The sequence below is a fragment of the Filicampus tigris genome, chromosome 14 (assembly GCF_054856515.1).
Source record: "Filicampus tigris isolate MCC_2025a chromosome 14, RoL_Ftig_1.0, whole genome shotgun sequence".
Classification (NCBI taxonomy): domain Eukaryota; kingdom Metazoa; phylum Chordata; class Actinopteri; order Syngnathiformes; family Syngnathidae; genus Filicampus; species Filicampus tigris.
In genome coordinates, this window is record NC_141230.1 from 4,471,412 (window position 1) to 4,487,265 (window position 15,854).

Consider the following 15,854-nt stretch of genomic DNA (forward strand, 5'->3'; position numbering starts at 1 on the left):
CACAGTCTGGTTTGGTGCTGCCGAAAAGGGACAAAAGATGGCTGCAATGGACAGTTAGGACTGCCAAGACTGTCTTGAGGACTTGCATGTTGCGAGAACTAACAAGAGTAGGCAAAATTCTCTTGGACCCTCAAATCTTGGTCACCACTTCTTCCAACTACTACTACTACTTCCCTCAGGTGTGCCATTGAACTATGCACATTAAAACCAACAGGCATTCCAATACCTTCTTCTCTCTTGGCATTAACTCAACTTAACTTAACAGTTGACTCATAATTCCATAGAGGCATTTTGAAAAAAATGTTGCCAATTTTTCACATTCCCGTTGGGGCAGTATTACCGTATTCATTATTGTAGCTTTGGCACTCTGCGTTATTCTTACATTGCTTAACGACTCTCTGTGTTTATCCGTTACGTCCTAAAGCAGAGACAAATTCCTTGCGTGTTTTTAACATAATTGGCCCATAAAAATGATTCTGATTCTGAAATGTAGTGTATGGTTATCATCACATTTTTTCATCTGTGCCATGCACGATAACATTCCGTGGTGGCATCACAAAAATATAAAAAGAGCTAATACTGTTAATTTTGACATAGCTGAAGTCTTATGAGATTTGCTAAAGTCTCATGTGACCTCTTGCATGTTGACTGTTCGGCCTCCAAAAGCATGTGCGACGTTTGGGGCAGATTTGTTTTTTTCTCATATTTTATCAGGTTCCAAAAACATTAGATCTTGTACAACATTTTGGGCATTTGATGCTCCATCACTTCACAATGTATATTTGTGCCTTAGCCTTATATATTTTCTTCTATTGTCCATGTGAAACAAATTCTGGTGGCTGGTCCTGAGTCCATGAAAAGGATCATCTGGAAAAAAGAAAGAAAGGGGAAAAAATGAAACAAAAAAATAATAACAGTCTGCTTCTCATTACATTCTTAAACTGGTGAGTGAACTTTTCATTTTGGCAGTTTTCCCCCCGTAGAACTCTTGGCCAGGACTGCGCCTGAGAGTCACAACTAATGAAAGGCACTTGTAAGAGAAGAGATCAGGCCAGCCTGCTGCTTTTTCTCTCCGCCGTTCATTTTCTCTCCCCTCTTTTTTTCTTCTTCTTCCTGCAACTGTCAGTGAAGGGAGACTGGGAAAATTCCTTCAAGCTACTTCAACTTCAGGTTAACTGTGGGATCTAAACATGCACACTGAAGTTTGGGTGCAGCCCGTGCTAGTGCCGCTGATTCTAATTCTGCTCTCAAGTGTGGAGGACACATTGTTACAGTCCGTGAGGTGAGTATCGGTATAACTTCATACTTCACATGTAAAGATATGTTTTTCATGTTTATATTGGGATGAGATGAGGGTGCTGTGGGGAAAGAAGGTGCAGAATTTGCTGACGAAGACAATGCAACACGCAGTGTCGAAATGTTGAATGTCTATGAGAGTGCAGAGATGCTGTTTGTACTATAACTTTTTTGGTCTGTTTTTCAACTCTTAAGTCTTACTTTTAAATGTGGTGCAAGTTTTTGTTTGCAACTCTTTTGTTATTACATAAAGCTGCAGAGAACCTTTAAAAAAATATCATTTTAAACATGCATTGGGCATTCACATCAATAAACAATAATAAGATATGTTCGGTTGGATTCTGTGGAATGAGTTCAAATTGTTTTTCCAATTTGTTAAATGAAAACACATTTCATTTTCCAAATTATATTGTATTTTTACATTTAATTCTAATAATGACAGCATTTTAAATTGAACACAGTCATTCTTCTTGTTGATTTTTTGTGTGGAAATAATTTAATATTTTATTCAAATTGTTTAGGTTAAACACATGCAATCTACTTATAAAAATACAATGCATACTAATCATACCTATATTTTATGTTATCGTCTATAGTTATTTATGCAATCCTTCAAGCATCAAGACTGAACCATATGCGTGCTACCACTATTCATCCCACTGCAATTATCCAAATTTTTTACCAGTTTGTTTGTAAAATCAGTCACTATACACTAGTGGCACTTATAGGCATGCCTGCCATCTATTGAGAATGAATATAACAGATTTTTCATTTAATAATATTTGATTTTTATTGACCCCTTTAGATTTATGTTTGCTATTGTGGTTGCACTTTCCAGTACAGTGAGTCCCATAGTGCAGGAGTACTAGTACATGGGTGCCCCCTAGTGGTATGCCAAAGAATCACTGAATTAAATGTTCAAACTGTGCGGTTACCTACATTTTTGTCTTATCCAGTACTGAAAATTTGAGTACAGTTCAGTTGTATTTAATTTTGAAGGTTAATACATTTACATTCAATATCTTGTTGATTAAACTTGCTTGTTTTCAAAAATCTATTTAGGTACATCTTTTAACTTTTGTGCACAATATGTTTTAATGTAATTAATTAATTAATAATTTCATTAATTAATTTGAGTACAGCTTTTTTCCCCCTATGTTTTAAGCACAGTGGTAATTTTCAATTTGCACATAATGTTACAATGGCTTACAAAAATATTAGATGTAGTTTTTCCCTCTGTTTATTTTTACTGCATTTGGTTGTTATTATGGTGCCATTTGGTGTTGGTGGAGAGACTTTTTTTATGTGGCACTTGATGTTAAAAAAAAAAAAAGAAAAAGAGAACCATTAAACATTGAAAGCATTCCTGTGATTAATCTAATTATGATTGTAAAGCTGTACCTAATGCCTCTTCTCTGCTGAATGGAAAGTTTACTGATTAGAGGCTAAAGGTCATCTTGGTGTTTTGTTGTCCACTTCTGTTGTATTTGTTGGCAAACCCACACATGCATTAACCACAGGAAGCAGCAGTAGCTTTTGAATTTCTCCACTTTAAAAAAAAACAAAAAAAAACAAGTATAACAATATGAGAGCTAAAGTGGATGTGAGTCATTCATTAATGAAGGTCCTGCACTGCTCAAAACAAAAGTGAAGTGGATGGAGGTGTAATCTTGGCAACTGAAGGAGAACAAAGCCTCTTAATTACAATGTTGGGTGCATGTGACATCCACAGGCGAGCAACTTGAAAAGAAAAGCAGATTAATTCATCAATCAAGGGGTAGTTTGCCCAGAATCTTAATCCACCATCTCAACAAGACATTTCGAACAAATGATTCTTTTACAGGGAAAGTTGACCCAAACATATATTTTTCAAGAATATTTTCTATGCAGGCCCACTAGGCATTCTGATAAATATTGCGTTTGTGGAATAAGAGTTAATCCACCTGTTTTTGGCCATCTCAGAGGGCGGCCATTTTGTCACTTCTGTTGACGGAAAATAACATCACAGTTGCTCAGGGCTCAGGTAACGACCAATCACAGCTCACCTGTTTTCTTAAACTGAGCCATGATTGGTCGTTATCTGAGCCCTGAGCATCTGTGATGTCATTTTCAGTCGACACAAATGACAAAGTGGCCGCCCACTGAGATGGCTAAAAACAGTTGGATTTTGCTGCTTAACTTATATTCCACAAACGCAATACTAATCGGAATGGCGTGTTTCAACTAGCGGGCCCACGTAGAGCATATTCTTGAAAAAAATGTTTGGGTTGACTTCCACTTTAAAGTAGTGGAAACAGTTTGGAGATTTACTCTTTCTGTCCTATTACACAAATATCTGCAAAGGCATGCTTGTCTGATAGTGTAATAATAATTGATGTGGAAGGACTTTAGACCTGTGACCTAAACTTCAGAACATTGGTAGTTTAGTGGTCCACATTGCTGACTTGCGTGCTCTTGACATTGTACAGATTTCCCTGACCTCCATCGTAGGTCACTGGCAGTGTAGTGGTTCGCACAGATGATTTGTGCAGCTGGTGTGGGACAGTTGACTTCAACCACACTCTCCCTGGCTTTCATGCAACTGTCATGGAATAGATTCCATTACCTCAACTCCTGGTCATTGCAAGTATACCGATTCACTTGGTTGACATTAATTTCCTGGTGTGGGATCGCTTTGCATGACCCCAACCCTGGGTTACTGGTAGTGCAGTTGTTCATATGGTTGACTTGTGCATTTGGTGTACGATAAATTCCTATTTCCTCAATTCCAGGTCATTGGTAGTGTAGTGGTCCACATGGTTTCCTTTTTTTCTGGCTGTTATGGTCAGGATTTGCATGACTTCAACCTTTGGTTGCTGGTGGCGGTGCTGAGGTTCACATAACTGATGTGTGCAATTGCTGTTGGATAGATTCTCCTTACCTCAATCCTTTATCACTAGCAGTTTAGTGGTTCACATAGCTGACTTATGCAGCTGGGGCGGAATACATTCACATGATCTCAACCCTTGAACACTGGCAGTGTATTGATTCACATAACTGACTTGTGCAGCTGGCACAGAGTAGGTTCCAATGAACACAACACCTGATCATTGGCAGTGTTTAAGCCCGTATCCCACTGACCAGCAAAGATTTGCGAGCGTTTACGAATGTAGTGAATGTTGATTTTTAGGTCAGGGTTCATTCAAGGCCGCAAACGGTCGCAAAAACATATGCCAGACAATCCAAAACTGTTTGCGACAGTTAAAACTGTTTGCGAGTGCGACCGTGAACAAACCCTGACGAAAAATCAACATTCGCTATGTTCGCAAACACTTACAAATCTTCGGTGCTTAGTGGGATATGGGCTTAAGTGGTTTACAAATCTGACTTTTGTGCAAATATCATGGGATAAATTCCCATAATCACAACTACAGGTTTTTGGCAGTGTTCACAAAGCTGAATTCCTTTCTTCTTTTGGAAGACTCTAAAGATAACCCTTGCTCTTCTTTGTTGTTTATTAGCCAGGTGGTGGGCGTGTGTCGACTCTCCGCTGAGTCTTCCCTGCGTCGCTGCCGGACACCCGATGGCAACATCTGCAGCGGGAGGGGCAAGTGTGACTGCGGTGTGTGCGTGTGCCAGGCGTCAGATCCAGGGAAATTCTATGGGCCTCGCTGCGAGTGCCATGACTGGGTCTGTGCCACACACAATGAAAAAAATTGTAATGGTGCGTACACAAAGCGGATGCCATGACATATGCAACACAAGCAGATGATTCACTGAAGTTGTCAAAAGAGCTATAACAGTACTTTTTGTACTTCTGTTAGAACATAAGCTTCTGTTCTATTACAACAGGGGTGGACAACTGGCCGCATGTATTATTTCCCTTTGCCTCCCAAAAAAACACACTAAAAATGTTCTATTGCGGGGGGGTTTATATATATATATATATATATATATATATATATATATATATAAGCCGGTGAGAGACAGCTACCCACCGTCTGCCACCAAGACATACAGTTTATTCAGTACATGTACTGTATATTGGATTTTACAACAATACTTATCCATAGTTACATTCTCATATGTACCAATGGATAAAATAGCGATATAGCTTGTGGTAAAAATGTTTGCGAGCCGTGTACATGTTGCTGGGTCCATTCAGTTCAATTAGAGCGAGCTCTCATTCACTCGGCCTAGGCTGACACCAGCATCATTTCGTCATCGTCATCCTCAGATGTCAAAAGCCCTCTGGCGGCCGCCCCAGTCTGCCACTCCCGAGGCAGGGGCCATGACCATCAGGCTGGGGGACCGCCAAGGCTACAGACTGCGGCTGAACGACGGTTCCACGGGACGCGCCTCACCCTCCCTTTGGAGACCTCTCAGTCATTCGAATTAGCTCACCCTAATTCAAGTAACTGGACCGGGCGAGGTGCGTGCAGCTCGCTAAACTTTTTAGCACAAGCTTCAATATTTAACTCATTGGTACATATGAAATGGCAAATCTGGTGAAGTATTGTAAAACACAATATGTGTGTACTGTATATACTGTATTTCTATGACTTGGCGGCGGCCGGCGTACACCTGTTTTACTTACTTAAAACCAGGAAATGGGTGTGTGCAGTGGGGTTCCTTGCCACATCTGTGAAAGAAACGCCCAGATCTGTTGGATCCGGTTGGAAGAGGTTCTGAAGAACGGCACCATTGTAACCCCACGGCTCCCAAAAAGTGTCATGGAAAAGCGCCAAACCAGGTTGTTTCGGAATAGAACTAGTACTATGAAAAAGGGCTTATATACTACTGTATGTTCATATGCAGTATATCGACAAAGTTCCACATTCACTACTGTGCAAAAGTCTAGGTTCATTAATACGTTTGTTGGTTTACCAATACTGTAATGGCCCTACTGAGCATTCTTCAGTGTCTTTATTAGAATGCAAAAAAATACATGGAATGCAAGATGTCCATTCAATTGTCCATCCATGTGTTACTTTGTAGGCTGCAATGGGAAATAATTATCCAATTTTACTTAATTTATCCCAAAAACTATTAACTATTGAATACAAATCATGTATATGCCAGTGAAATATAGTAAGAGGCAGAACAATTACGGTAAATGCTTTTCGATTAGATGGCAACGATACAATAAACCTGCGCATCCCCGTTGCCAAGTCTTCCAGAATAATTCAACTAAAAAGGCCCAGCTTTCACACCAAGTGCATTTATGAGTAAACTGAGACGAGATAATTAATTATTTCAGTAGATCTATATACAGTGCTTCTTTTGAAATTTTTGTTTAGTGGTATGCCATGAGATTTTTCTAGTGTAAAAAATGTGCCATAGGGCAAAGTTTGTTTTGGTTTTGCCTCCTTAGCCAACCATAGCCGGCCATCACAGTCCCTGCACTGATCCTATTGAAAACAGGACAGTCAGTCTCAAACATATGGCCAATGCGGTTCTCTCTAAGAACCCCGTGGACAAACGCACACAAGACAGGCGGGGTGGGTTTCTGTCTCTTGTCAGCAAAACGGGCATCCGTCAGTGACGGACTGAGAGGTTCGTCTGTACTTGACCTGGTTAGTGACAATTTCACTGATGGACGAAAACCCACTTCCTTCCGTGCTAAGTCTGTCTTTTTTTTTTAGTTTCCCGTCTATCGTCAATGTCAGCAAAATAGCCGTCCATCAGTGACAGAATGCAAACCTCTGTCAACGTTTGCAGTTTTTTCATTGCAGTGTGTTGATTATGTGTGAGAAGTACAGTTCCCTAGTCTATGGCTGGGAGTCGTCTGTTTCAGTCACTTTCGGCCACGCAGCTCGTTGTGCACCGGTTTAAGATGATTAAAAAGAATGTACTTTTTAGGATTCTGTGAAAGGGGGAACAGTTTTCTTATGATTCATACTGCAAAATTCGAAGACATTTCTGTAAAAAAAAAAAAAAAAAGTATTTGTTGACTGTTTTGTTTTGTATTAGCTGACTACTGATTACTCTTCTCACTGTCAATCAATGGAAAGGAAACAAACATTCATTGCTCATTATCTAAACTGCTTATCCTCACTTGGGTTGCGCTGGAGACTATCCTAGCTGTCTTTGGGCAAGATGCATGCTTGACCCTCCATTGGTCGCCGGCCAATCACAGATGGCAGAAATAGACAAACAAACATTCGAAATTACAGACAATTTGGAATCTTTAATTACCCGATCAAACATAATATTGGAGCATGGGAGGAAACCGGAGTACCTGGAGAAAACCCACGCAGTCACAATAAGAACATGTAAAGTCCAAACAGGAAGGCCGGGGCCCGGATTCAAACCTAACCAATCCGCCGGACACAAACAAATACATGTATCTCAATTTAAATTAATAAAACGCATCAACTGTATGGTCTTACCGCTATGCAGCAGTGCAAATTTGAAAACATAACTTTGCTTGCTGCAGGTGAAAAAAGCCTTGTAAGCAAGGGTATTATGCAGGTTTACTTATAAGAGTCCAGTGTGTGTATGTTGCTATTTCGTACTTGGTTCATTACACGACATAATTGTCATTAGCTGCACACATTGCAATCGATACTAGTATGGCACTGTGCAACGTGTGATGTAAACACAAGCACAATTGTGCTTCTGTGACCACATGCATTATGCAGTCACTGACCATTCAGTGGTTCGGTAGAGGCAACGTGGGTTCATTTTCCACTCAGTAACAGTGTGTGGTTGGTTGTCTGGGAAAATGGGTAGATGCACTATTGTGTGCCTAGTGTTATTTATCTTTTCTGTGACAGTAACCGGGTGAGATGCATGGTATTTTGTTGTATAGGCCTGTGTGTATGTGTGTGTAATTACCTGTATCCAGATGTCAGGGTTGAATAGTCGAAAAGGCACAGTTGCATATGGGCAGGAGGTCTACAGTAATAGAGATATGAAAAGAGGCTCGGACGGCGGTTGCACGTGATGGCTTTGCGAGTGATTTATTTGGGCAGACAACAGGGCTGCTGCGAGAAGCTCATTACGGTTCAGCAGTCTGGAACGATGAGGCCCGACTTTTCGGCCCCCGATAATGGGCTTTCACTCACTGCAGCACTGCTTGGCATCTGAGGAGGGATTGTGTTTCACACCTTGATGCACACTAACGCACCAAAAAACACTGACATGTAAAGGATCTGGCTATAGCGCAGCCACTCTACCAGATACAAGTGCATAACAGACCAGCAGAAATATCAAAGCATATCGGATGGAACAGAGCAAACCTCCTCGTCTTTTGTCGAAAACTGGTCATCAGTCTATTTCTCCCCTTATCTCTGTTGCCTTTTACGTTTTCAAAATTGAGACACTCTTTTACGTTGAAGTTTTTCACTGTTTCCATAATGCAAACTCTTTAAGATCTGTTATTTTCTTCACTACGTTGTATGGAGTGTGCCTTCAAAGGCAGAGCTTTTGTTTCCTTTCATAGCTTTCAGTCTCAACTCCATACTATCCTGTTTCTTTAGACTGAAGTGCTTGGGGGTGTTTTTGTTGTTCTGTAAAAGCAGAGGTGGAGGAGGTATTACAGGGACGTATACTGTATGGTATTCATTCTCATGCAGAAATATCCATGTTCCATTCAGGGATGATTAGAGAGATGAATAAATACTAGGATGTCTTTGGCACTTTACTCTCAGCAAAAAATCACAATGTTTTTACAGAACTGGAGGCATAATCCTCTTTTAAACTTTTTTTTAAAAATTCGTTTAACTGCATGAGTGTGTGAGGGGGTGCGTGTGTGAATGTGTTTTGCTTCCTTTTTTTCTTGAATGGGAACACACCATTGGGAAATGTTCCTTTTCACCATGCAGTCAGAATGTTTGCTGGTGTGTTTTCATTTTATATGAGGGCAAAATTACAATTACCTTAATGAGGACAAGCAGTATAGAAATTTTAAAGATGGATTTATATATACCAGTACAGTAAACAGTGTGAAATAAAAGTCTCAAGGCAGATATCAGTGGCCGCTCAAAGCATTTTTGCTTGGGTGTGTTCCCTGATAAGATGCCATACATTCCATTAAGACATCATTTACTGGTAGTAGAACGGCAGAAATATTCTACTCTAAACAATATGGCTTTGATGTTACGCAACTATGGGGTTAGGATTTGGGGCGTGCATAGGGTGGACCACGAAAGTGGGGCATCCATAGATCCTAGACAAAAATGTTTAGGGTCATCATGGCTATCACCGAGTGTACTTATGGAAATGCTTAAGGGGCACAGAGTTGGGAAGGGTTATGTCCTCCTTACCTCCCCCTCACACCCTGTCGATTTTTTATTTCGAGGGCATCTAAAATGTCCTGCCGCCCCGAGCATTCACTGTGCTTTGCACGCCACTGGTTAGGATATGGGTTCAATTAAAATTAAAATTTAAAAGTTGTACCTCAGTTCACCAAGTGTCAGGGTTAACAATGTGTTGATTTTTTAATTTTTCCATGGAATATCTGCAAAGCCTATTTGAAAAGAAGGTGCAGCCTCAACACAGCCTTAGCTGTATATTTATATGAAATGAAACAGGTATAGTTACGTGAAGTCAGAGGATTCTGCAACACTATCATGTTGCCTTTATAACTTTTTGTTAGTTTTTTACTCTTGTATGACTTTTAAGAATGTTTTAAAATGCAGTCCATCTTCACTAAGGTGTTCTACTGTCTCTAGATCTTGATTAACATATTTTTTTACACTTGTTTGAATGTTAAAACATCCCTTAAAACACTGTCTGTACATGAATATAGCATGGATCATAGATGACAAAGTTTGACCTTGTTTCTACTTAAGGTATTCACTATGTTGTACAAAACTCTACCAAATTCTCATAGCAGGGAGATTCTCCAGCAGAGCAACATTGTGGTTGCCTTGACCAACATCTGCTCGCCAAATGTGCAAAAATGTCTTGTCATATTCTTTCCATTGTTTTTCTCCTCCTCACTCTCTTCATCTTCACATCGCTATAGAATCTGAACATTTTTCAGTCAGTTTCAAGTCAGTTGTATGGAAGCTGTTTACAAATTTGTCACAATAACCTCTAAATAAAATACAGCAACTGGGGCTATTTGACATCTTTTTGTAATAGCTTGTGGTGTTCAGGCTCAACGTGGCATTGCCTTTAAAAAAATATATCTCCCCCTCCCTTCTTCTCACTGAATAGCCACGTGAAGTCTTTTCCACTCTCTCCAACTTTGAATCTCCATGCCGAGGAGAGTATTTTCCTCTGGTGTGTTTGGAATATTTTATATTGTCTAAAGGATACGCCTGCTTGAACCACCAGTCCAAGGCAAATTTGGTGTATTTAATTGGGGATGCAGGCAGACAGATTCTGAGGTCTACTGACATGTGTGTGGATGTCAAATGCAATTAATTCATAAATATAACAACATCAGACATCAAAGCCTCAGAATCAACGCAGAAATAAATTCATTGGACACATATTAATAATCCTAATAACAATAATATTTTTGATTATTATGACCATCATAGTTTTATATATATATATATATATATATATATATATAGAGAGAGAGAGATATATAGATATAGATAGATATATATATAGATATATATATATAGGGCGGCACGGTGGTCGACTGGTTAGCACGTCTGCCTCGCAGTTCAGAGGTTGTGGGTTCGATCCAGGCCCTGGCCTCCCTGTGTGGAGTTTGCATGTTCTCCCCGTGCCAGCGTGGGTTTTCTCCGGGTACTCCGGTTTCCTCCCCACATTCCAAAAACATGCATGGTAAGTTGATTGGACTCTCTAAATTGCCCCTAGGTGTGATTGTGAGTGTGGCTGTTTGACTCTGTGTGGCCTGCGATTGGCTGGCAACCAATTCAGGGTGTACCCCGCCTACTGTCCAAAGACAGCTGGGATAGGCTCCAGCACGCCCCGCGACCCTTGTGAGGAGAAGCGGTATAGATAATGGATGGATGGATGTATATATATATATATATATATATATATATATATATATATATATATATATATATATATATATATATATATAGAGAGAGAGAGAGAGAGAGAGAGAGAGAGAGAGAGAGAGTTTTTAAATAATCCGATGCAATGTGAGGCTGGGGGGGATGTTGAATATGAACGATTTGGGGCATGAGGTCTGCAGATATATTTAAGTTGGCTCAGTAATTCACTAGCTCATTCTAGATTTAATAAGGTTACCCGTTTGTAATGAGAGCAGCTGCTTTGATTGGTGGCAAATGAGGTTGACTGTGTATATACCCACAAAGGTGCAAACCACCCTTTTTTAACTTATTCAATGCCATAGACGAATTTGTCTTTTCACCGTCCAGCCGTTCAATCCCAGAAGTTATTTATGGTATATTTTTTTTTAATTTTTTCAAATGTTAGGCTAAAAGAGGGTCTGAAAATGCCTGGCAGTGAATGAGTTAAGTGCACCAGCTTATGTGGGTTTGTGAAATTACCAACACTTGGTAACACCAACACTTGGCCTTTCCCTCCGCAGATTTGCACTGGTCATGAAAAGAGAGCTCATTGTTTCCACAATTGGGTACTACATACATTAGTTCGCAGACTTTGCATGTTTCATCTTTTATCTTCAAACATGCATAATGTTAGTTGAAACAAATCTCTGAATTCATTTTACAGGGTCTTTAATCAGGATCTGACAGGAAATTGGTTCTTCCTTGGCCCGTGCCCCAACAGTCAAAAAAAGTTCATGTATTTTAGCATCATCCTTGCTAACTCACAGAAATCAGTACATACCCTACACTTGGTTAGGTACAGTGGAACTGCTAAAGATGAGCCAAACGGGTCTCCGATACAGAACACTGCTCATTGTTGCGACCCCTGTTCTTTTTCTGGCTGGAGCCCCCGAGATTACAGGCCCGACTGCCAAGAGTGAGCGAGGATCCCACCCAAGGGGCATTGTGTCAGCAGCAGTACACATCAAACGCCTCCAAATGCAGTACAAGAATTAAGTAACTGCTGTTGGGTTTTGCAATAGATGCCAGACGATGTAATAATTTGCCACCATCACTTGAGGTTACGTTTCTCAAAGTGTGGTCCACGGACCACTGGTGGTCCTCAAGAAACCCCAAGTAGTCTATGAGTAACCAGTAACACATTTCAACCACAGGAACTACATGAGAGGACCATTGTGCGCTTAGGCCAGGGGAACAAGAAAACAATAGCAACAACAGGGATCAGAAAAGACCAAATAGGGTAATTTATCAGGGCCAAAAGAAGATCCTGCAAAGGAAGCAACGGGGTAAGACAAAAGAGATCTAGGAACCTAATTGGGCGGGGTCTACAGCACTGAACATAGTAGAGCTGTATTTTCCCTTAACAGCTTGGAATCCCTGCGGCTAAAATGTTCCTGTCATATATATGCAACACTGCTGACTCAAAGGTCCTTGGACTTCTTGAAAGTACCAGCCCAGTACTGGCAGGGTCTTCTTTTGTCCCAGTTAAGTACCCCAGAACTGCATTTAGAAAATAGTTCCTGTCGGCCCATACATACAATGGTCCGCTAAAGTTTTTTTTTTTGTCCTGGGATAAAGTTCTTTGTAGTACAAAAAACAATGTTGTAGTGCCTGGAACTTAAAGGTTCCGTAAAGGTTACTGGAGTGGAAGTAACCAAATATGGAGCAAACCTTACATTCAATGAGTACCGTGACAATGTCCACTGTGTACTGTTGGAGTAGTCGTAAGTCCTATTGGTTTTCAGTATTTGGAGGTAGAGTTGTTGTTTTACTTCAAATACCAGTACATATTTTATATTCATATGTTTTTACTTTGGACACTAAGCGAGCCATTCGCTATGCGGTGAGTCACCTAATGATTCCAGTGTGGGCTGCTGGGAGGAAAAACGCCACTCAAGTCTTGACAGTCCACGGTGCGCCACAAACACTTTCTGCTGCTGAGACCAGTGCCAGAACATCCTGTCGGTTTTGAAACACCCATCCATCCATCCATTTTCGATACCGCTTATCCTCACAAGGGTCGCGGGGCGTGCTGGAGCCTATCCCGGCTGTCTTCGGGCAGTAGGCGGGGGACACCCTGAATTGGTTGCCAGCCTATCGCAGGGCACACAGAGACAAACATCCGCACTCACAATCACACCTAGGGGCAATTTAGAGAGTCCAATCAACTTACCATGCATGTTTTTGGAGTGTGGGAGGAAACCGGAGTACGGGGAGAACATGCAAACTCCACACGGGGAGGCCGGGGCCGGGATCGAACCCACGACCTCTGAACTGTGAGGTGGACATGCTAACCAGTCGACCACCGTTCCACCTGGTCTTGAAACATGACAAGCCAAAAGGAGAGTGCTTCTCTTCTTGGGTGGCACTTACAAATATGGGTGTCTGCTGTTCTTTTTTTAGTCCGCCGTCAACATGAGATGACTTCCTCTCACACTCAGACACCCACAAGGATAGGAGGAAAGCGATAATTAGTCACAGAAATGTGTGATCGAGCAAATTAAGTGAATATGTAATATCTACAGTACAGTATTATGCAAAATGACTGGATCACCGTTTTCACAGCAGTCATTTTGACATACATAATAAATACATAATACAGTTAGCTTGCGAGACAGTTAGTTGAAGAGGTGCTTCACAAAAGCCAAGGAAGAACCTATTAACTTTTGGTGAGGTTCAAGGATTCTAACACGCATGGAACATTCCATGCCACAAGAATCATAATGGAACCGCCCCTTGTCATTGTCATCCTCCATAAACCAGGAAGTAGCCGACAAATGAACAACCGAATAGGTCTTTGCTATCCTGAGTGATATTCTCGTGCAATCATTGATCATTAAAACATTGCTTAAACAACACATCTCATGTTGACCCAAGATATTTTAGACATGTTGGATTAAGGGCGTCCAACTCGAGGGCCCCCCGTCCAGCCTTTTTTGAATGTCACCGTCCTCCAACATATCTGATTCAAATGATCAGGATCATTATCAAACTTTCTGATTAGCTGATCATTTGAATAAAATGTGTTGGAGGAGGGAGACATCTAAAACATGCTGGATAGGGGCCCTCGAAGACCGAAGATGAACACTCCTGTAGTTAGATCATGAGCAGCTTCATCATCAGATCATAAGCATCTGAATGTTCACGATTTTCTGTTACCCCTGACAAGGAAGGATTCCTGGCAGTTTTTATGTTAGTTAGCAAGAATAACTCAAACCTCCAAAACAACTCTTGTGAAGGGTGAAGGACATACAGGATGGAATAACCATGGAATAACCCAATAGATATTTTGGTGTGGTCCACTGATAGTGTAGTGGTACACACGCCTGAGTTGTTTGCGGGCAGCGTGGGATCGATTCCCGCTCAGTGACAGTGTCTATGTGTGCCCTGCGACTGGCTGGCAACCAGTTTGGGGTGTAGTCTGCCTTCGCCCATTGACGGCTGGGATAGGCTCCAGCAACTCCCCGCGACCCTGTATAGGATAAGCGGTTTGGAAGATGACATGACATGACATATTTTGGTGTGAATGCCAATGACTGTGTGAACACATACAGGGCTCTTTGTGAATATTTTTGAGGATTTATTTATTTGAATTGTGTTTATTATTTAAAAAAATATATACATTTCTGACCAGTCACTGATAGTGTCATGGTCCACACGCCTGAGTTGTGTGCGGGCAGCGTGGGATCGATTCCCGCTCAGTGACGGTGTCTGTGTGTGCCCTGCGACTGGCTGGCGACCAGTTTGGGGTGTAGTCTGCCTTCGCCCGTTAACGGCTGGGATAGGCTACAGCACCTCCCCGCGACCCTGTATAGGATAAGCGGTTTGGAAGATATATTTCTGACAATAATAATGGATCTGACAAACTAAATTTAGAAATACAAAAATTGAGTCATAATGAAATTCCATTTGAATAATGTAGTCAATTAATAGCAATACAGTACATGATTCATTATGTAGTCATCTATTTTTCAAATAAAAATAATTTTCCGAATTTTCCAGGACTATAAGTCACACTTTTTTTCATAGTTTGGCCGGGGGTGCGACTTATACTCTGGAGCGACTTATGTGTGAAATTATTAACACATTACTGTCATGGATTGTTAGTGCTGACTTGTGACTTATGTTTTGCCTTCCTCTGCAGGCGCTTTAGCGCTAAAGCACCTGCAGAGGGAGACAAAACATCATAAATACAAGTCAGCACTAACAAGCCATGACAATTACTTCGATATCATTTCACATGTTATTGTAACCAACATAAAGAAACATAAGATACGTCCTAAAAGCTATTAAAATGCATGAATAATTTAAACGGTTAAAGTCTAATGTTTTGTTAAACTAACAGGTCTTGCTAGTCGAGGAAGCCAGCTTACCCAAACAGCTAAACATTCACAAGCAAACTCCACTGACTCCAGGTGTGCAGCAAAGTTGCCTGTTTATATTGTGAAACTGCACAAGAAACAGAAAATACTATCAATCTATGCATTACATACACATGTATTTTCATAGACATGAACAAAATGAGCCTATGCTAACGATTAGCGATCACGATTAGCATTAGCGATAGCGATTAGTATATTGAGTCAACAACGTACAATCATCCACAAT

The 15,854-nt window shown here is 40.8% G+C and overlaps 1 protein-coding gene across 1 annotated transcript in view; it reads left to right on the forward strand.

Annotated features, from left to right (window-relative positions):
* Positions 1–996: 996 nt before the first annotated feature.
* Positions 997–15,854, forward strand: part of itgbl1 (integrin, beta-like 1) — a 58,021-nt gene continuing 43,163 nt past the window's right edge. The window contains exons 1-2 of the mRNA XM_086051479.1: positions 997–1,282; positions 4,797–4,999. Of these exons, the coding sequence (XP_085907605.1) occupies positions 1,191–1,282; positions 4,797–4,999 (295 nt within the window). The 5' untranslated portion in view covers positions 997–1,190. The remainder of the gene's footprint in view (positions 1,283–4,796; positions 5,000–15,854) is intronic.